General features: G+C 34.7%; 1 protein-coding gene across 2 annotated transcripts in view; it reads left to right on the top strand.

Moving 5' to 3' along the window:
- The window catches only part of Polr3B (RNA polymerase III subunit RpIII128), a 527,342-nt gene that overhangs the window by 363,586 nt on the left and 141,417 nt on the right, over positions 1-22,339 (top strand). For both annotated transcript variants that reach the window (XM_090375599.1, XM_090375592.1), the window contains 2 exons: positions 4,483-4,641; positions 10,505-10,625. In XM_090375599.1, the coding sequence (XP_090231725.1) occupies positions 4,483-4,641; positions 10,505-10,625 (280 nt within the window). The remainder of the gene's footprint in view (positions 1-4,482; positions 4,642-10,504; positions 10,626-22,339) is intronic.

Genomic DNA, 22,339 nt, shown 5'->3' with positions numbered 1-22,339 from the left:
CATTTATTTTGAATGGATTGCTTCAGATGGCTAACAAGAACTTTGATCATCCTCTTTGAACTCTGCTGACCATCTTGCAACAGTAGAATAGCTAGGTTATTCTTCTCCAAACACTCAAGCCATTCTTTCATGGATTTCTTTATCATTTCTGTCCTCTTTGGTCAAAAATTTAATATTGAATGATAGTTAATTATCTGCATATTTCTAATTCTTCTCCCTACCAACATAAAAAATTAGATTTTAGAAACTGCATTTCTACATATCAATGTCTTACATCGATATGTAGATTTTTTTTTTTTTTTTTTTGTTATTAATATCATTTATATACCCTGTTCTGAGAACTTTGTGATCAACACATGGTTAGTTGGGTACTTTGATGTATTTAATTCTCATTATATACCATAGTTGATAAATCGGCACCTCCGTAGCCAGGCGGGCAGGAGCAGCAGTGCATAGCACACACTTCTTGATTAGATCGGGGTTCGAGCCCGGGACTACCAAATATGGAGGAGGCGGAAGGTCAGGGAATGACCACCGCATATCCCTAGCCCGGATAAAGGGTGAGGGTTGGCATTAGGAAGGGAATCCGGCCGTAAAAATTGCATACCGAAACAATAAAAAAAAAAAAAAAAAAAACGCTGACCCCATATATAATGGGTAAAAGCGAGGACAAAAAAAAAAACCCATAGTTGATAAATCAGGGAATAGGTTCGTTATAACATATCTTACATTCATAAAGCTTTGAAAGAGAGCCAAAATTCATAAATCTGCATAATTGCCATTTTTCATCTTTCATCATCAAAAAAAAAAAAAAAAAAAAAAGTAGAAAGTTTGTTTTCTTCCAAGCTATGGTAAAATTTCAGTCTAACCCAAATTCTTCAACTTTTATACACATACAATATAATAATATTATTACATAAACGAGAGCTTACATAAACTCAATTTTTCCTATGTTCTATTAATATTTTAGAAATAAACAAGGAGTTACCATTTATTCAGTTTTATTCAGTCAGTAGGATTTTTTTCTTTACCAATTCTCCTTATGTGAATAAATTACGAAATGATACTTTAAAACAAGATTACATAATTTAAAACTCATAATGTGTTCCTCACTATTGACACATGGGCAGTCCAATACTCCAGGATCACAGTGGTGAATCCCAATTTTTAGTGCATTTTAAATACATTGTTTTATTGTACTTTTATCTCATTTTAATAGTATTTCTTTCGTATTTCAAATCCGCATTTATGACAAAATGTCTTCCTTCACAAAAGGTTGCATGGGAGTTTTGATATTTCTGGAGTCGAGTTGGGGTTCACCACTGTGATCGTAGAGTATTGGACTGCCCGTGTGTCAATAGTGACACACGGGCAGTCCGTGTGTCAATAGTGAGGAACATATTATGAGTTTTAAATTATTTTAAATTATGTAATCTGGTTTTAACGTATCATTTCGTAATTTATTCACATAGGGTAAAAAAAGAAATCCTACTGACTGAATAAAAGGTAACTCCTTGTTTATTTCTAAAAAAAAATTAATCAGGAGCTGTCATATTGCCTTGGGATCATGAATTGACATTCTTTAACAATAAATGTTATTTCTTTGATTAAAAAAAAATCAATTAATTCAATTAAAACAGCTTAAAAGAGTGAGATAACTTGCTGTGATTTGCTAACCTGAGATGAATGAGGCCTTTATTTGCAAACTTTAGCCATATACAGAATGAGACATTTGCAACTTGTATGGTAGTTAGAGGGGTTTGATCAAAAAGTTTGGGTGACTGTTGTGGGAAAAAAATTATTTTAATGTAGTCTCCTCAGCAACCACACACTTATCCATCATGCTTACCACTGTAATACATTTTTGTAACTCTTCTTTTATGAATGCTTTTTGGGCGTGTGTTGTGTTTGATCTGTTTTCTTGACTGACAGAAACATTAATTGGAATTATTTTTGTTGTTCAAAATTGCCCAAATTTCAGATTTCATCATATTCAGTTCATAACATAAATGAGAAAAACAAGTGTTCAGTTCAAAGCAGTGCTTCATAGCCTGGTGCAAAAAAATGTTGATGCACACACACCAAAAAACATTTGGTGTGCGCATCAAAATCTTGTATTTTTTTGTAGTAGTAGTAGTAGTGGCATGTGATGCAAGAAAGCAAATGTATGAGCTTATGCAGCATCAGCCAAAAAAAAAAAAAATCACACCATTCCCTCCAAATGCCTGTCCAGTTCCTCCTTAAATTTATTCAACCTATCAACTTCCACAACGACAGATGGAAGTTTGTTCCAGCAATTAACCACCCGCTGGCTAAAGGCAAATTTACACACATCTAAAATTCAAATTTGTTATTGGAAGACATATTCATTAATGTCAATTCTGACTGAAAGATGTGCATATATTAGGAGAAGTTTCCCAGATTAAAATTTCTTAGTGTTTTAGGAAGGCATGCTGTTATTTCAGTTTCAGACCATGCTAGTGGTTTCAGGTAGCAGTTTGAATGCTTTTTGGCATGGAACACTAACTGCAGTTAAGGTGTGTTCGTGCATACGTGTTTGTTCGCGCACGCACATGCATGTGCTCTCTCCCCTACACACACACACAAACACACACACACACAAATTTGTGTATAACATGTGGTGAAAAGATATTATGCCAATTTATTTTGATGTAAATTCCATTTCATGAGAAATTATGGGAGTGAAGTTGAAAAAAATGTAATTAATGATGTTGAAATTTCACATGTTTATTTAATGAAAAAACTTTCAAGCGTATTCCCTATAATCTTAAGAGAGGCAGTAAGTGCATAGACCCATTGAGGCTAATTACGAGGGCATCACTGGACTTGAGAGAGAGAGAGAGAGAGAGAGAGAGAGAGAGAGAGAGAGAGAGAGAGAGAGAGAGAGAGAGAGAGAGAGAGAGAGAGAGATTTCATTGGACTGGAAAGGTGCCAATGTATCGCCAATTCATAAAGGCAGTTCTAAGATAGTAGTGGGAAATTACCAACTGGTCAGAGTCTAACTGCAATAGTAGGGAAAATCATGGAGGCAATGGTAGAATTCAGGATCATTTAGATAGGAATAGAATTCTGGAGGATACACATCATGGTTTTGTAAAGGGAAATCATGTTTAACAAATCTGGTTAGCGATTTTGACAGGGTTACTCAAGCTGGATTAAGGGAATGATTTCAACATTGTTTATTTGGATTTCAGCAAAGCATTTGACTCATTCTCACATGAGCGGTTACTTTGTAAACTGGAACAGGTTGGAATCACAGGGAAAATCCTTAGATGGATAGCTGGGTGCCTTTAGAGCAGGAGGCAGAGGGTTGTAAAAAATGGTTATTCCTCAGATTGCTTTGATGCAAGAAGTGGTATTCCCCAAGGATCAGTATTAGGACCACTGTTGTTTTTGATTTCCATAAATGACATCAATGAAGGGCATGATGTCTAAATTTGCAGATAATTTAAAGATTGGTAGAGTAGTTAATCACTGCTAAGCAGAGCTTCTTCAGAGTGACCTAGATAGACTTCAAGGATGGTCAGAAAAGTGGCAGCTATGCTTTAATCCAGCAAAGTGTTACACCCGGGGAAGAGTAACTCCAAAATAACTTACACACTTGGTGGATTTGAACTAAAGCCATTAGTGGAAGGAAAGGGATGATTTATTGAACATTTTTATGTTATAATCCCATCATATAAGGCTCTTGTTAGCACACACTCGGAATTCTGTGTTCAAGTATAGTGGCCGTACCTAAAGAAAGACATTGTGCTTCTTGAAATGGACCAAGGACAGTTAACTTGCCTGGTGAGATCAATAAAAGGGCATCCATATGAGGAAAGACTTTGAATGGCGGGGTTGCACAGCTTGGAAACTAGGCAACTTAGAAGAGACTTGATTGAGGTGTTTAAGGCTCTGAGAGGCATAAGTAAAATGAATGAGGATGAAATTCATGGTTATAAATTATTCTAGAAGTTTAGACTGGATTGCAGGAAGTTTTATTTTAGCCAGCGAGTTATAAATTACTGGTACAAGTTACCTCACATGGGTGGTAGAGGTTGACAGTTTGGGGAAATTCAAAGGTCAGCTGGATTATCACCTACGTGAGGAGGGAAATGCATAGGTTGTCTGTTTCCTTTTCTCTTATTAATTATTTATTTTTTTAATTTTCTTCTTATTATTATTTTATTTTTAATATTTTTTTATTTTATATTATTTTATTTATTTTTATTTGTTTATTTATTTATTTTTTGACTGGTGCAGCATAAGCCATAGGCTTCCTTTCACCATGCGGCCATTGCTAATACGAATAGTAATACAAATACTATATTTAGTTAGAGAGTAAATAAATAATGCACATTCACTGAATAATGTAGTTTAAGCTCCCATTAATTACTGTCTCGGTACAGAAATTTCAAACAAGACTTTTTTTGTGTTTTAAAATAAATATACATTTGTGATTCTTTTATTTTCTATCAGGATTTGGTAGATGTCTAGTGTATCATGGTCTAAAGTGTACTTTGAAGCGTTACAGCAATTTGTCATTTGATCGCATCCTTGGACCGCTTCTTGATGTTAAAACGCTTAAGCCTACTTGGAGACATGAGGCACTTGATGCTGATGGAATTGCTTCTCCTGGTAAGTACAGTCAATAATGCTCTATTTTATTACTGTTCATTTGCTGTTGACTTTTGGTGTAATCAAGTAACTCTTTTCAACAGTACATTACCTTGATCACACCTAATATTATAGTATACTGATTGGTTTTAAGTATCAGTATTTTCAGTAGTCACTTCTTTCTCTTTTATATTGTAAGCTTAAGGCTTACTTTAAAAAAAAAAAAAACAAAAAAAAAAAAAAAAACACTAAACACTTGGGAAACGAATGCTTATACATGCAGTAAAAGTAGTTATAAGTTACTATGGAAATTTATGGGCGAGTCCATGATACGTGAAATTACGGTGAACATTTCAACTTAACAGAGGGGAGGTCAGTCAAAATTTTAGGGTATGCCGGGAAACATAGTCAGGAAGAGGAAGTATGTCAGGAAGTGAAAGTTAGTCGGAAAGAGTGATAGAGGAGGAGTTAGTGTTACAGGTGGTGTTAAAGGAGGAAGTAGTTCTGGAGAGGTAGTCTTGTCTTAGTAAGCTTAGGCATGGAATTATTGGAGATAGAAGTTAGTCGGGAAGTGGCGAGAGTTTGCTGGATTTCGGAAAGGAAAATTTGGCAGCTAAAGGAAAAGAGTTATTCAGAGTCAACTAAGTTAAAACCAGCCAAGAGGAGTCGAGTTGGGTTGAAGAGAAGTTCGGAATTAAAAGCTGGATATTAGATGTGGAAGCCGTCACAGAAAGTGCGGGAAGGTCAAGGAGCTGATCCTAAAACACTGAGAAGTAAAACTTATTGTAAGTAGTGTTTTGTAGTATTGTTTCTAGTCATCCTAAATGGAAAGGAAAGGCATTCTGAAATCCTAAATACGATTAATTTGTCTAGCCTAAGAAATAGCTGGAATAACAAGTTGAAGGTTGTAAAGGAACTTTTAGTTAGATTAGAAAAGAGATATACTGTATCGAATTATTGTAATTGTTTTTCCCAGAGGGAAACTTCCGTAATATAAAAAGTTTGTTGATAAATCTTTGTATGTATCTAAGTCAGTTTCTATAATTAAACATGTTAAATTTATCCTGTGTGTTGTTCATTGCCTCACTCAGATTCTAGCTAAGAATAGTAGTAATCCTGAAAATTTCTGATAGCAGTCAGTGGCCCAAAGGATAACAAGAGTTACCTATTAAAATTAAAGTAGGCATTCTCCCAAAAATTAATGTAAGAAAGGAACTAAATAAGAAAAGCGGTCGCTTACAATTGGCATGACGGAACAAGGGAGAAGAGCATGCCTTACAATAAAGAGGGTGCATACAATTGGCGAGATTGCAACTACAATATTTTACAAATAGTTGTGCATAATATGAGGAACAGTATTGAAAATAAATTATTTATTTATAATCATATTTACTGCCTATTCTTCTGTCAATAATTTTAAATCATTGCAATTCAACTATGTGAAATAAAATTGCGTTTATGTATGATTTCAGTAGTGAAAATATTTAATACAGTACAATTACTTTAACAAGGGTAATATGATGGAAAATTCCAGATAAAAATTATTCGCAGAATTTCAAAGGACTATTACCCGAAATACATCAAATATGTAATGCAGACCATTTTTGCTAAGTTGTAAGGTCACCCTGTAGAGAATTTTTCCAATTCACAAGTTATTCCTGAGAGAGAGAGAGATTTACTCAACAAGTAGAGGTCAATGTTGAAAAAAAGTTGCAAGTTAGGGTTGAATGTGAAAGTGTCTGCAATTCTGCACAGACTTGATAGGAGGGAGTATATGATGAGAGCCTTGTCGATCAATTCAGCCCTGGAGAGATTGTGCAAGGCTTAAGGGGTAGAATTTTTTCATCCTGGTCTGTGCTTGTTTACAGGAGAGACTGTTTCTACAGGGATGGGGTACACTTAAATAGAAAGGGTGCAAGAATATTGCTAATTCTATTGAGGTAATGTTAGGTGGGTTGGAAAACTGCTAGCTTTGGTGGGGGGGATACACAGACTAAAAGGTTAACAGTGGCTGCAAGCAGAGGCAAGAGTAATTCTTGCACTGCTTCTATTAGAATGAGCAGCAGCCTGGAAAGCAAGGTAATGGAGATTTCAAGGACTGCTGGGAGTCATAGTGGAACAAGTAAATACATGGGCTGTGTTAGGGTAACAAGAGTAGGAACAGGTGCATGTATACTTGCATGTACACCAATGCTAGGAGTATAGTTAATAAATTTGATGAACTTGAAGTGCTAGCTAGTCAAGACATCAAAGGCAGATATTGTTGGGATATCGAAGAAGTGGTGTCAAACAGATATGAGCAGTGCAGAATTGGCATTTTGGGAGTACAATGTGTACAGAAAGGATAGACAGGACAGGAAGGGAGGAGGGGTTATGCTGTTAGTTTAAGAAACACATAAAACCTAAGGAAATACATCGAATTGATGTTGGTGGACAATGCAATATTGAGTCTGGTGTGACATAAGCATTGGGAAAGGAAAAATGAGAGTAGGTGTGTGTTATAGGCCTAATGAATCTGATGAGTATAATGAGCAATATTGCAGAAAAATAGATTGGGCCAGTAAATCAGAATGTCTTATAATGGGGGATTTTAACTTTCCAGATATTGACTGGAACTTGTGCATTGATCACTCACACACAAGCAAGACTTTTGTGGATTCATTGGATGACTGTTTTCTACAGGAACATGTTTGAGAGGTAACCAGAGGGAGTAATACTCTTGTCTGATTATCAGCAGTGAATTATTCATGCATTAAAAATTTGCAGATAAAGGAACCACTAGGTGCAGTGATCACAGTGTGCAGAAGTGGGATTTACTCAAAGAGGTAACTACCATCAGGTTAAAGGGAAGAGTTTTGCTTTCATAAAGGTGACTATATGGGTCTGAGACAGTATTTAAATTCTATACAGTGGGACCAACCGATGATGTTATCAACAGCAAATTCAAAATGGGAAGCATTCAAAGGAACTTATCTTGAAGGCTACTAGGCTTTACATACCAACTAAGAAATATTGTTCAAGGTTTAGGCCTAAATGGATGTCAGATGAACTAATGAGACATATGGCAGAGAATAAAAATGTGTGGATACATATAAATTAATGGGTGACATGGAAGCCTATGATAGATATAAGCTGGTCTGTAACCAAGTCACACGAAGGCAGATTATAAGAAATCTTTGACAAAGAATGCAAAGAAGAACAGCAAAGAGTTCTTTACTTATGTAAACTCTAGAAGGAAAGGGATGAATCAGATTGGACCACGTAACATAGATGCATTGACTATTGATGATAATGCTCAGGTAGCTGATAAACTGAATGAGTATTTTTGCATCTACATTCACACATGAGTAGTTATTTAATGAGGGGAATGCCAGAAGTTTATCAAACTCTAACAGTTGATAAGTGATTTTGTAATAACTGAGAGCAAAGTGAAGGAGAAATTGTTGAAGTTAAACATAAGGAAGGCATCTTGGGTGGATGGGATCTATCCAGCTATATTAAAGCAGGCAGCAAAAGAAGTAAGCAAATCCTTAGCCATAATTATGAGAGCTTCCTTGGACTTGGGGGAGGTTCCCATGGACTGGAGGTGTACAAATGTATCCTCAATTCACAAAGGGGTTCAAAATGTGACATAAGTAATTATTGACCTGTTAGTTTAAATTGTGTTTCTGAGGAAAATGGAATCACTGGTTAAAGAAGCATTGCAGGATCATCTAGACAAGACTGCACTAGTAGTTAAGATACAGCATGAGTTTGTTAACAGGAGGTCTTGTCTAACCAATTTGATTGGATACTATGATATGGTCACAAAGGAACTGTATGCAAAAAATAATTTTGATATCATATACTCAGATTTCAGAAAGCTTTTGATACTGTTGCACATGGAAGACTGCTGTACAAATTGGAGAGGTATGGCATTATGGGTAAGTTGCTACAATGGATAAAGGGATGGATGAGTGGGAGTCAACAGAGAGTGGTAATGAATGGATACTGGTCATTGTGAACAAATGTTATTCGTGGAGTTCTGCAGGGTTCAGTGTTGGGCCCATTGTTGTTTTGTTTATTTATCAATTATATTTATATTATATATTTATGAAGGTATATCAGATTTAATGTACAAGTTTGCAGATGATACAAAGGTTGGCAGGGTTGTTAACGACAGTAAAGACGGTATGCTACTCCAACTGGATCTAGATAAGTTGGGCAAATGGGCTGTGAAGTGGCAACTGAAGTTTAACATTGACAAATGCAAAGTACTGCAACATATCTCTTGGGTAGCAATAACCAAAGAGATACGTACCAACTGTGTGGTACTACGGGAAGTGGAAAGTGAATGAAAAAAAGACCTGGGGGTAATTGTGCAGTCAAATATGAAGTTCACTGAGCAGTGCAGACGGGCTGCCAGGGCAGGTCATGGAGTCTTTTCAATGATATATAGGAATCTTGCTAGCATGTACAGGGAGGTGATTATCCCGTTATGCAAGGCAATGGTCAAGCCACACCTAGAGTACTGTGTACAGGTCTGGAGGCCTCATTTTAGGAAGGATATAGAATTACTAGAATGAGTACAAAGAAGGGCAACAAGATTGGTGTGGGAACAAAGGGGTGCTCTTACCAAGAAAGGCTTAAGTTCTGCAAATTGCAGCACTTGGAGAGTAGGCACCTGCGAGGTGATCTCATTGAGGTGTATAAGGCCTTGAATGGATTGAGCAAGCTGAATGATGATGGGATTCTTCCTCTTGCTCAGATTAAGAAACTGAGTGGGTAGTTTCAATTTGAGGGAAGACAGTTGTAGAATATGTGTGGAAATTTGCCTTTAGCCAGCGGGTGGTTGATTGGTGGAAAAGACTTCCATCTTTTGTTGTGGAAGTTGATAGCCTAAATAAATTTAAGGCTGAGCTGGACAGGCATTTGGAATGAATGGAGGGGTGAAATGGGAGGGTTTTTTTTTTTTTTTTGGCTGATTCTGCGTAAGCTTGCTTCCTTGCATCGCATGCCTCTGCTAATGCGAAATGGTCGAGAGAGAGAGAGAGAGAGAGAGAGAGCTGACAGGCAGAAATTTTTGTCTCTTTGTAGATATCTTAATAACAAGTCAAAGAGTTCTGAATCTTTCTAGAAACTAATGCTTCTCTTGCATTTAGGATTATTCTCATTAATGATACTAATGGCATGCTCAGCATGCTTAAAATATTTAACCATTTGGTTTGTTGAAAGGTGTTTAATAGGTTCTACAAGAGAGGAGTTATCATCCTATTCATTTAAGTCTTTCTGTAATTCGAAGCCTCCATAGCCGAGTGGTTAGGAGCTAGAGTTCAGTAGCACATGTTCTTTAAGTTGGCTGGGGTTCTTGCCCCTCACTGCTAAATACGGTCAATCTGCCAACCAGCACTGGAGCAGTATGGCATATTATGGTCCATTTCCCTTAACATGAATCATTGAGGAGGCTTCCATCTTTCATTTGTGCCTGTATGCACAAAATATATTTTATGTGAAAACATCTTTGACAAAATCAGAACCTTTTTAAAATCGAACAGCTAGACCCAAAGTTATAAATGATGCAACGTTTTAATAGGTTCAACAAGAGAGGAGTTATCATCCTATTCATTTAAGTATTTCTGTAATTCGAAGCCTCCATAGCCGAGTGATCAGGAGCTAGAGTTCAGTAGCACATGCTCTTTAAGTTGGCCAGCAATGAAATAATAATTGCTGGCCACAGTTTTGTGATAATTTTTTCTAGTGGCTAAAGCCCATTCTGAATTCATTGTATGGCCCCCTTGAAGTATGTATTAGAATTATGAGAGCATGAATGAAAATACCAAAATGCTTTCAGTAAACTATTTTCAGAAATAAAATTAATTTTTTTTCTCTCTTTTGTGCTTTCTAGGTGAGAAAGTTATGAACAAACAAGTTTTGGTAAATAAGTCTATGCCTGCTCGAGCAGATACCAGTTCTGTTGAAACACATCCACAAGTACAACATCAAGAGTATAAAGAAACACCCTTAACGTAAGATATTTTATTTACATCTCATTAAAATCTTGATGTAATACCACATCTTTTATTTACTCTTGACATGGTTCTTAATTATGTTTAAATTTTGTGCTGTAAACTGTTTTGCTACATTCACCTCTAGAAGGGGGGAAAAATCCATTTAATTGAGTCCAATGCAGTATCAGAAAAATTAAAAATGTGTATGAAAAACTTAGCAGTTCTGCTAAGGTCAGGATTTGAATCTGATTGGAGATTGAAGAGTTTAAATCAGGGCTATAGTTAATTGATCTTAAACAGAGAGGATAGAGTTTTCTGGTTAGTTATTTGAAGTTTCTTAAACATGGTTAATTTGGTTGACCTGAACTCCACATTTATGGTTTTATTTTTAGTATGATGCAAGGAAGTGGTCTTATGTAACATTAGCCAAAATAAAATCAAATAAAATAAGGTACCCACTTATTTGCTCATCCCAATGCTTGTTCTTTAAATTTATTCAAAATGCCTGCTTCTCCAACTCTGGGTAGAAATTTATTCCAGTAATCAGTTACCTTCTGATTGAAGGCAAATATCCCATCTGTTCTAAAACCATAATTTTTAAATTTGTCCACTTATATGGCTTTTCTTAGAAAGAGTAAAGTTGGATAAACTAAATACCATCAGTATTTAGTTTACCTAACCTTTTTTAGAGACTTAAATACTTCACTGAGGTCACCCACACAGATCCCTAATTGCAGTTACTGATATATAAAAAAGGATATTTTTACCAATCTTTCTTGGTATAAATACCCTCTTTGTACCAACTAATTATTTGACCTTCTCTGCGCTACTGCATAATTTCCTGAAATGAGGTTTCAGATCTGTGTGTAGTATTCAAATATGTTCTAGCTATTACATTATACATTACATTGCTGCCGATAATGAAGTAATTATTTCAAACACTAGGAAACTTATGCATCATATATATATATATATATATATAAAAAAAAAATCAGTATCATTAATAAATATTAAAAGCAATGAAGGTCCTAACACCAAACCCCCAAGATGCTCCACTCCTAATGCTAGTCCACGAAGAACAGTTGTCAGTTATAATTACTCTGTCTTTTACCAGTATCTTCATTCATAGTATGAAGGGGAAATAAAAAGGAATGAGACTAATTTTGCCGCACAAAATATAAAATGATGATTATTATTGAAAAAAAACTGTACATTTAAACCTACAGATTCATCTCTGATATATATATATATATATATATATATATATATATATATTGAATAATGACATAGTTAAAAATTTATGAAAATAAATTCTGATATTGATCTTATCAGAATTAGAGGCAGCAAACTACAAATTCCTTCACATGATGCCCATTGCATAACCGATGGTAAGTATAAAAGTAAAATCAATTAGTGAAATCATCGTAATTGCAACAATGAGTAATTTCATGTTTTTTACAGGTACTTTCTTGCAATTTTCTCTACAGGTACTTTCTTGTAATTTTTCTATAGATTCAACAGATAGTTCTTTGGACTACTCTGCACCCTATACCTATAGGCTCTATATATATACTTATACATATATTTGAATAACGTTTAAAATAGTTGGAAACTGAATCTTTCATAATAAAAATAAAATAAAAAGGTACAGCAAGCATCAGAGGCATCAAAAAGCATTTTCTTCTACATGATGCATAAAATATAACCATACAAATAAATTAGAATGAGAGTTAAAAATAAAATAATGCCAGCAGTATGGCAAGACAAGAGCAAAAATAGCCGAAATTAAACTTAAGAATCAAACCAAACAGGGAGGGAAGAGAGGGGTAACAAGAGTAAAAATATTGCAGCAGAAAATCACTAAGATAATTTAGAACATCTAATTATAAGAATAATAAATCATTAAATTTTGAAAGCCAATTAAAATATAAATTTAACGGCACTCCCTCTGACGGGCACCAGGTCCAAATTTATGTGAAATATCACCAAAAGAGATCTAGACCACTACAGTAAAATAAAACAAAAATAGACTGACACTTACACCCCATCTCAATAGAGGATCACAAGGCCAATAATGGTCAGGGAATCGCTGCATTTCGATTGCTAGACAAATTGCTGCAGAGGCGACTCGATCGAAAGATCAGTCCGCCACCCGATCCCCAGATTGAACCAGCAATGCAGAGGACTTGAATAGCGGTGGTCCTGATGCAGTGAAAATTAAAACTAGAACAGATGCAAGTACTCCAATGCAAAGCCACACCACTGACAAAATTAATCTTAACCAGTTTATATAGACAAAAAATGAACTATGGATGGCAGCACAGGCTGTACCTTTTTATTTTATTTTTATCATGAAAGATTCAGTTTCCAACTATTTTAAACGTTATTCAAATATATCACATGACAATAGTGGGCGAATTGCTAACGCTGCACCTGTGCTGCCATCCAAAGTTCATTTTGTCTATATAAACTGGTTAAGATTAATTTTGTCAGTGGTGTGGCTTTGCATTGGAGTACTTGCATCTGTTCTAGTTTTAATTTTTGCTGCATCAGGACCACCACTATTCAAGTCCTCTGCATTGGTGCTTCGATCTGGAGATCGGGTGGCGGCCTGATCTTTCGATCGACTCGCCTTTGCGGCGATTTGTCTAGCGATCGAAATGCAGTGATTCCCTGACCATTATTGGCCTTGTGGTCCTCTGTTGAGACGGGACATAATGGTCAGTCTATTTTTGTTTTATTTTACTGTAGTGGTTTAGGTCTCTGTTGGTGATATTTCACATAAATTTGGACCTGGTGCCCATCAGAGAGGGCGCCGTTAAATTTCTATTTTAATTGGCTTTCAAAATTTAATGATTTATTATTCTTATAATTAGATGTTCAAAATTACCTTAGAGATTTTCTGCTGCAATATTTTCTCTTGTTACTCCTCTCTTCCCTCCCTGTTTGGGTTGATTCTTAAGTTTAATTTCGATTATTTTTGCTCTTCTCTTGCCATACTGCTGGCATTATTTTATTTTTTATTTTTAACTCTCATTCTAATTTATTTGTATGGTTATATATATATATATAAGTTTGCATTAATATATTGAATAAAGTATGCATAAATGGATGTGAAAGTTACACAAAGTGCCAATAACTAGAAGGGTGAGGAAAGTAGAAAAAGAAGTGTAGTAGATTTGTGAAAGGTGAAAGAATTTTAATATCCTAAAGGTTATGATGAATTATGAAAATTATGGGCTGAATTACCAAGCCAATAGAAAGTGGAAGAACTGTAAAGTAAAATTAGTACATCTAACATACTAATGAAATAAAAATAAAAAATAAAATGCAAATAAAATGAAAAAAATGAAAGTGGTATAGCTGTCATCAGATATGGGGGTGGGGGGGGAACATATTTAGAAAATGGTTAAATATAGGTAAGGCAAATATGGTTGATCTGATGTCAGCTGAAATAAATATTGATACATGATCAGGTATTTTATCTGGGAACTACACTTGACCCTGTATCAAGAACTGTGTTTCTATACTTGTCCATAGTAGTAGAAGAAAAATGAAAGGCCAAAAAGCAACGAAAATGAAATTAGCATATTCTAACACGGTATGGACAAGGTATTCCCAATGCAGTGTAATTTATTTAGGTAAAAATATGGTTAATATAAATATGTAGAATTTAGGGTAGGATTTAATTTTGTAAAGATTAAATATAAATTCAATTATTCAATAAATAAATTTGGAACAAGCATATGGTATAGGGTTAGGTATTAAATTGAGGATGGGGAAGGGAAAAAGGAGTATTTAAAATAAATAAGATAGGATAGTAGGAATGCCCATATCACCCTCGTATAAACTATTAGTTTTACGAACAGGAAGAACAGTAGAAATAGACAGCAGAAAGACAAAAAGCAAAGAAAAAGTTATGAAATAACACTAAGCTTGCTGGAGTTGTGAAGCCCAACCTTATAGTAAGGGCTCTGGCATTTGTAAGCATTAGTATAAAAGGGAGCTAATACCAAATGCTTGTATTGAAAGTAAAAAGCTGTGTGTCGAAACATGCCAATACTCTAAAATGAAATGAAAAGTGTAATAAGAAAGTGAAAGTGAACGATACCTGGAGTATTTCAAGAAATGTGTAGCTGAAATAAGCTGTCTGAAAAGTATACGTAGCAGAAGGGAAAAAAGCAGGGAAATATTGAGTACACATATTCAGTAGAGTAGAGGAATGCACGCAAACTTCAAAATCAACTACATTGCCAATATATCTAGATGATAAAGCAATTTATAGTAGCATAGCGGACTTCATAGTAAGTTGCGGAGAAATGCAAAACAGTGGGAAAAATAGTGACCTCTTTTTCCAACGGTAAGTTTAAATTGTCTCCATACACTTATATTCTAAATACAAGATAATTTAATATGGTTGGTATGATTTTACCGTGATAAAGTCATACAAAATTATAAAAATAAACATACTACCATTAATAGATAAATAAAGAGTGCTGAACAATACCAAGAAGCATGTGCTACGCACTGCTGCTTCTTCCCACCTGGCTACGGAGGCGCCATATTAAGCTGAATAGTCTCATATAACAGAATGATTGTAAACATATCAAAGTATAGACAACAAGAATCATCAAATGTTTTGAGATATAAATATTTTAAAATCATAATCTATAGTCCGAAAGGTGTAATAAGAATTCAATATATAAAGAATCCAATTTAGCAAGAAAATACATCCAAGCAAAAATACTAATTTAAATTCATGGATTAAAGAATGTGATATAATTCCAGGGATATAAGTAACATAGTGACTTTAGATCCAATTATAAAAGAACAGGAAATAATTCCGTGTGCAGCAATACCGCGCATAGCACTGATAATTGGTACTGAAACTGTTCCGTGTTATGTGAAACCGTGCTAATTGAGGTGTAATCATAGTAAGTGTTTTCAGTGTCTAATGGCACTGAAAAGGGGTTTCCCCCATCTCCATGTTGCTTCCATTGTTGATGTGCCAGTTCACTGGAAAGGTCAGAAATTTAAAAGTGTATAGATTATGGAATTGTGGTGTTTTGTACCGCTGTTCCTCTGGCCATTTAGCCGCTGGACCCTGCTGAGGCCCAACATTGCCCCACTTATGCTACATGGAGGTAGACCAGGTACCCAGTAGTCTATAATTCACTCTGGCAGATCCTGCCACCTAATTTCCTGAAATATCAGTGGCTAGGATCTAAAAATAAAAAAAATTTTTACACACACATGCGTGTGAGATCTCTCGATTGCATAGGGTGATGTCGCTTGAATATGGAAAGGCCAAATTGAATTTGGGTGTAACTATAATGGGTTTTAACTGAATGCTTACCAGAGTAACAGTCTATAAAGAAATCTATATCTATAAAGAATTTATGCTTTATAGCCAATTAAAAGGATTTGGAATAAAAAATATTGCAAAAATTTTATTAAGGAAAAGGTAACATCATGAGAGATGAACAAAACGCTTTATTGTTTATTTAGGTATTTCAGTAATGAAGTCTGGTGAAATCATCTCTTATTTTTCTTGGTGTACAAGTCTTCGTAGCATTGAATCCCAAGTTGTAAAATTTGCCACATCTTGACGGCAAATTTTACAAGATGGGGAAATTCTATGTTCAACATTTGGATCTCTTTTAATAATTGCCTCGCAGGCCATGTCAATCCCCCCGAAAAACTTTCTCCAATTCTTCTGTTGAAAATTCTTTTGGTGCCACTTTAATGTTTATCCACTTCAGAATTGTTTTCTCTTCTTTATATGCAGTTTGCTCATCGATTTCAAGGAGAGTTGCATCATCTAAGTCATTTGCATGTGAGTCAATGCAGTCATGTACATTGGCAGTGTCCAAAGTTTCGAATCCCAAGTCTTTTCCAATCTTCACAGTGTCTTCGGCAGTTGTCTGAGCTTGCATTTCAAAACCAGTGAAATCATTTTCCAAAATGGGGCAAAACATGCTGCCAAACAGAACACATGTTGTTGGCAGCAATTTCTAGCCAAGATGCAGATATATTTTCAATTGTATTTAAAGGGGTAAAAAATAAATTGTGAAATGAAATGTTTGAAAAGCTATCACGTTGTCTCGTCAGGATAGAATTAAGAATACTGAACCTGTTCACGTTGCTGCTGACTGCCTGAGGGGAGCTTGTTTGTTTGTTTGAGAATTTTTTAGGCACATAGGTGTCTATGGCCATAGTGTGCCACTCAGGGGAGCTATTGGCAATGTGCATGTGAGACAATAGAGTTGGCACCGCAGCATATATGTACATGTACCTAGGCTATTGAATGAATTTTTATAAAACTAGATGAATCCACAGGTAATATCAGGTTTAAATTCATTGGAGAAAGAATAGTAAATGAATCCAAGGACAAATAATCAGTTGACATTATATCCAATGGTAGTGTAGTTAAGAATCCAATTGTGAAGTGATATAATTCCAGGGATATAAGAACATGGTAACTTTAGATCCAAAGGTGGTGTAGTTAAGGATCCAACTATAAAACAGGAGTCCATGTATATGAAACAATTCCCAGGAAACAACAATGGTATGGAAGAGCAGAAATTAATTCCATGTATATAAAACTAGATGAATCCACACATAGTATCAGGTGTGAATTCACTGTGAAAAGAATAGTAAACGAATCCAAGGATAAAGAACTAGTTGATATATCCAGTGGTAGTGTAGTTACGAATCCAATTATGAAAGAGCAGATAACAAATCTATGGACATGAAACAGTTCAATCTTAAGAAGGAAGAACAAGAAGTAATTCCAAGGAACCAAATTTTTGGATGATGTAGTTAGGAGATTGTATAAAGTGATTTATACAAAGTTTAGAAGTTTAGTGGTAAAGACCACCAAAGTCACTAAAATGTGATGGTTGCTATATAAATTTAATAGAAAATCTAGAGATGGATTTTCAAAGGTGTAGTATGTTAACATATGCTCAAAAAAATCCAAGACTCATAAAAAATATGCAAATTCTACATATAGTATAAACCTTATCTTAAAACAAATTAGTAGAAGTCAGCAAAGACTCAACATGGGCTTTGATTATAAGTAATTTCATGAATGATTATTAAAACAAATCCAATGGATACATGAGAAAAGTGAAAACGTAACAGTAGAAACTTAGTGAGTAAGAGACAAAGTAATCAATCTGAAGAAAATAGTTGCAACAGAAATCATGTATAGCTATTACTTACCAAAATAATATTCTATATATATATATAATTCTAATTAAATCCAAATGAATCGAATATTAGACAGCAGAAATAAATGCAAAATTAAGTGAAAATAGAAAATAAGGATAGTGAAGTAGGCATCAGTGGCAGCAAATATGCAAAAAATCGCAGCATGTTGCATGTATTTAACAGTAATTTTATGTTACAAAAAAAAAAAAAAAAAAAAAAATGAAAGTATGCCAGTAGCATGGCAAACCAGTAGAGTGAAGAATAAGAATTTAACATCCAAAATTAAGAATAGGGTACTGTTGAAGAAACATTATTAGATAATTTAGAAAAAAAGTGTCCAAATTAAAGGAAAATTTAGCGATGCCCCCTATTGCTAAGCACCAGTTTCCGAATTGCATGAAATATTGCTATATGTAAATGTAACCGGCCAACAGTACATAAATAAGTAAAAATAAAAATAAATAGTAGAACATACTATAATATCGAATTGAATAGAAAAGACTGACCATTATGCCCTATCTCATCAGTGGACTATGAGGCCATAATGGCCAAGGAACCACTACTTTTTGAACGCTACACAAATCCATGCTGCGAAAGAATGATACAAGAATCAAACTGTCGGCGCAGTAAATTTGCATAACAATGGTCGGTTTATTGCACCGACAGTTTGTTCCTTGTGTCATTCTTTCGCGGCATGGATTTGTATACTGTTCGAAATGTATATATAGTATATTATTTTTTCTCTATTCTCATAAGTGAAAATGCTTTCTCACTGATATATAAGGGCTGCCAAATGTTCTGATCATTTGCTTTGAGTAAGTTTTGATGTCAGAGAACTTGGGAAAGAAAAAAAAAAAAAAAAAAGCATATGGCATATATATATTCCTTTGTGAAAGCATTCCTCAAAGAGTTGTTATTTTATAATTCAGTCATTTCCATTTGCATCTATGCTGTTACCTCATCAGTTTCAATAGCAAAAAAAAATTTGAAACATTGCAAAACTATGACTACCGAATGTTGGTAACAAACTTGTTGTTTCCATTAGCAGTTCAGCTAGTTTCATGAAACATTCTCTAGCAGTTTTGCAAGAAGAATAGTGATTCAAGTTTTGCTCATTAATATGTTTGTACAATAGTTTTATTTTCACTTCAAAGACTTGAACATCAGAAACATGTCAGGCAGTAATTTATATTCCTTGAAGTTTCACATTAAGCTCATTAAGATAGCTTGTTATGTCCACTATAAAAGCAAGAGCTAAGTTTTATTTTCACCTCAAAGACTTGAACATCAGAAACATGTCAGTAATTTATATTCCTTGAAGTTTCACATTAAGCTCATTAAGATAACTTGTTATGTCCACTATAAAAGCAAGAGCTAAGATCCATTTATCATCTGGTACTGGTTGCCACAAAAATGTCTATTTCACATCTTAAGTGAAAAAATATTTTTTAAGGGCTGCACCCATATTGAACTGTCTCCCTGCTGAATAATAGAATTTTGGAAACTGTTGGAACTGATGATATCTCAGACAATTGTAGCAACTGAAGTTCAAATAAGAACATCTTTGAAATAAAGTAATGTGTAATATTAATGTGTAAAGTATGTGGCAAAATTTAGAACATTGTGGCTCCTGATGAATGATGCATAGGGGTAAAATACTGTTAGTATTTTAGAGCTAGTTTGGATAGCCTCCTAATAGAATCTCCATAAGAAGACAAATTGGTGACCTCGTGAAAAAGAATTTCTGAATTGCAAAATTTTCGAGAAAGCAATCCTAAACAGCTGAAAAAGCTTCTAATTTTAGGCATATCAACCTGACTCATGCAGAAGGTCTGTTTCATGTTCCTCTCTTCTGGCTTCAATAAGGCAATATTCTTGTTTCTGTTAAATGTTACACCAGTGTTTGAAAATCCAAATATAGCTCTTGAATTCAATGTGCTTCACATCCATGTACTTATATCATTAATTGTAGGTAGGTGGAAGAATGTTACTGTTTGTGCCATTGTTCAACTTATGGGACAGAAATGAAGTATTTTTTGATGTTACTATTGTTGGCTGGTGTAGTTTTTTGTATCCTATCCTTAGTTTGTACCCTGATTCAGTTTATTGTAGCAAGGGGGTAATCCCTGTTTAAGAATCTGCTGGTTAATATCTGTATTTCTGAGTCTAAAGCAGATTCTGTAATTGAATATTTAAAGGCATTGAGAAATTGATTAAAAATAATAGACATTTTGTAGGTGAACATTGTTCAAACATTTATAGAAGAATAAGAGAAATTTATCACAATATGGTATGTAGAACACTTCCGTATGACACTTTCCACAAATTAAAATGAATATAAAATTAACACAAAATGACTGCAGTAATAAATTAAAAACAATTATAAAAAGTTTAACGTAAATTTTGCAAAAACGACTTGCCTTCTGAAGCTGACAGGGCCTTTTGACTATGCCTTGTTCATAGGAATGGAAATTACGGAGTATATGTGAGCCTGGATCTTAAATAGCGAGATAGTTGTAGGTGGTAGATGGCTTTCATCAACTGGTGAAATACCACCACTTTGCTTATTGGAGGCTTGAAGTGGTGAAACCCATGTTTAGTCTGTAGAGCAAAGTTTCCGGCATCCCCCTCCCCCCATACTTCTCCTTCAACCCATGCATGGTACTAAGTACTATTGGGGTTTTCATAAAAAAAAAAAAAAAAAAAAAATTGTCTTCGCACATGTGCGGAAACGACCACGAATCGGAGATTAGATATGGACAGCCTACATTGTAATTTAATTTCGATGGTTTCTGCAATTAATAGTCTAGTATAATTATGTTGGACACTAAGTGTTTTGGCCTTGCTGAATAAAAATGTATGGTTTTCGTTAACGGCATGTAAAGCCAATTCTGATGCTGCTGAACGAGAAGCACGGACTGGGGACATGTGCTGTTTTACTTTCACATACAGCATACACTGCTTTGAGCCCTGATAGGATGAGTCGCAGTCACTGCAAGAAATATGGTATACTAGGCCATTGATTTGTGTTGTGAAAGGAGAAAGGACTGAGCGATTGTTCAGTATAGCATGTAATTTCTGTATTGGTCTGGCCACAATTTTAAATTCGGTATCTTTAAACAATCTTTTAAGCTGTTTGTGCCATTGTTCAACTTATGGGACAGAAATGAAGTATTTTTTGATGTTACTATTGTTGTTGGTGTAGTTTTTTGTATCCTATCCTTAATTTGTACCCTCATTCGGTTTATTGTAGCAAGGGGGTAATCCCTGTTTAAGAATCTGCTGGTTAATATCTGTATTTCTGAGTCTAAAGAGATTCCGTCGTTGAATATTTAAAGGCATTGAGAAATTGATTAAAAATAATAGACCTTTTGTAGATGAATGGGTGATAGCTGTTATAATGCTTTAGAAACATACCGGTGTTTGTTGGTTTACGATGGATGTTGAATTGAACTTTATTCGCGTCCCGAGTAAGCGTGAAATTTAGAACATTTAATGACTTTGTATCAATATTTTCCCCTTCCAATATAAAATTGAGTCTATGATGAATATTATTAAACAAATGTAAAATGTCTTGAATAGTGCAACTATCAGTAATAACAAGAACGTTGTCTAAAATATGTCCCATAGTATTCTATATAATATTGGTGTAAATACACAATAGAAAACTCTTAAACGAAAAAACTACGTTTGTAGTTTGAAGGGGCATCATTTTATCTGTATCTCGTATTGTGCTCCTCCTTCACAACGAATTGCCATGTATTGCACTACCTCGAATAAGTAATGCTTCACCAAAAGAGAAGACTATTGTTACTTATTCTCGGTGGGCACCACCACCCAGACAGCACCGTTTCAAAGCTTGTTGGCTCTTCATCGTCCCATAGTATGTGATACGGGGTAAAAAAGGCGTCAAATGCATACACTTAATCATTCCGGGGTATGCCTCTGACATTAAGACGCTTAGACTCACTCCCTTTGGCAAACCAAAAATTTGTTTGTATACCTTGTCTTAAAAGGTGATATAGTTGGCTTCCACTAAGAGTTTAATTAAGTGAAAAATTTCTTTAATAGAAAGCTTTGTATAATTAATCTTTATAGAGTTATTATTTAACACATCTCAAAGAATATCTGATGTGTATTCAATGTTTACATTTGTATATAATGAAGTAACATCCAGTGAGAATAAATTATCATTATCGCCAAGTCTACAGTCCTTAAGGTCATTAAATAATGTATCATAGTTTTTTTCCCCAAATTGTATCGCTTGTATAAAGGGTTTTATAATACTATATACATGTGTGGCTAAGGATGAAAACATGAATGGATTCATGGTCATTTCTGCACATGCGGAAGACAAATAATCTTGCTATTTAAGATCCAGGCTCACACATACTTGTAATTTCAGGTAATTTCCATTCCTGTGATCAAGACATATGGTTGAAAAGCCCTGTCAGCTTCAGGAAGGAAAGTCATTTTTGCAAAATTTAGGTTAAACTTTTTTGTTTAATTTTTAAATT

The sequence above is a fragment of the Mastigoproctus giganteus genome, chromosome 1 (genome assembly GCF_048544385.1).
Source record: "Mastigoproctus giganteus isolate SK-2022 chromosome 1, ASM4854438v1, whole genome shotgun sequence".
NCBI classification, from domain to species: Eukaryota; Metazoa; Arthropoda; class Arachnida; order Uropygi; family Thelyphonidae; genus Mastigoproctus; species Mastigoproctus giganteus.
This window is presented reverse-complemented; position numbering and strand designations above follow the sequence as displayed.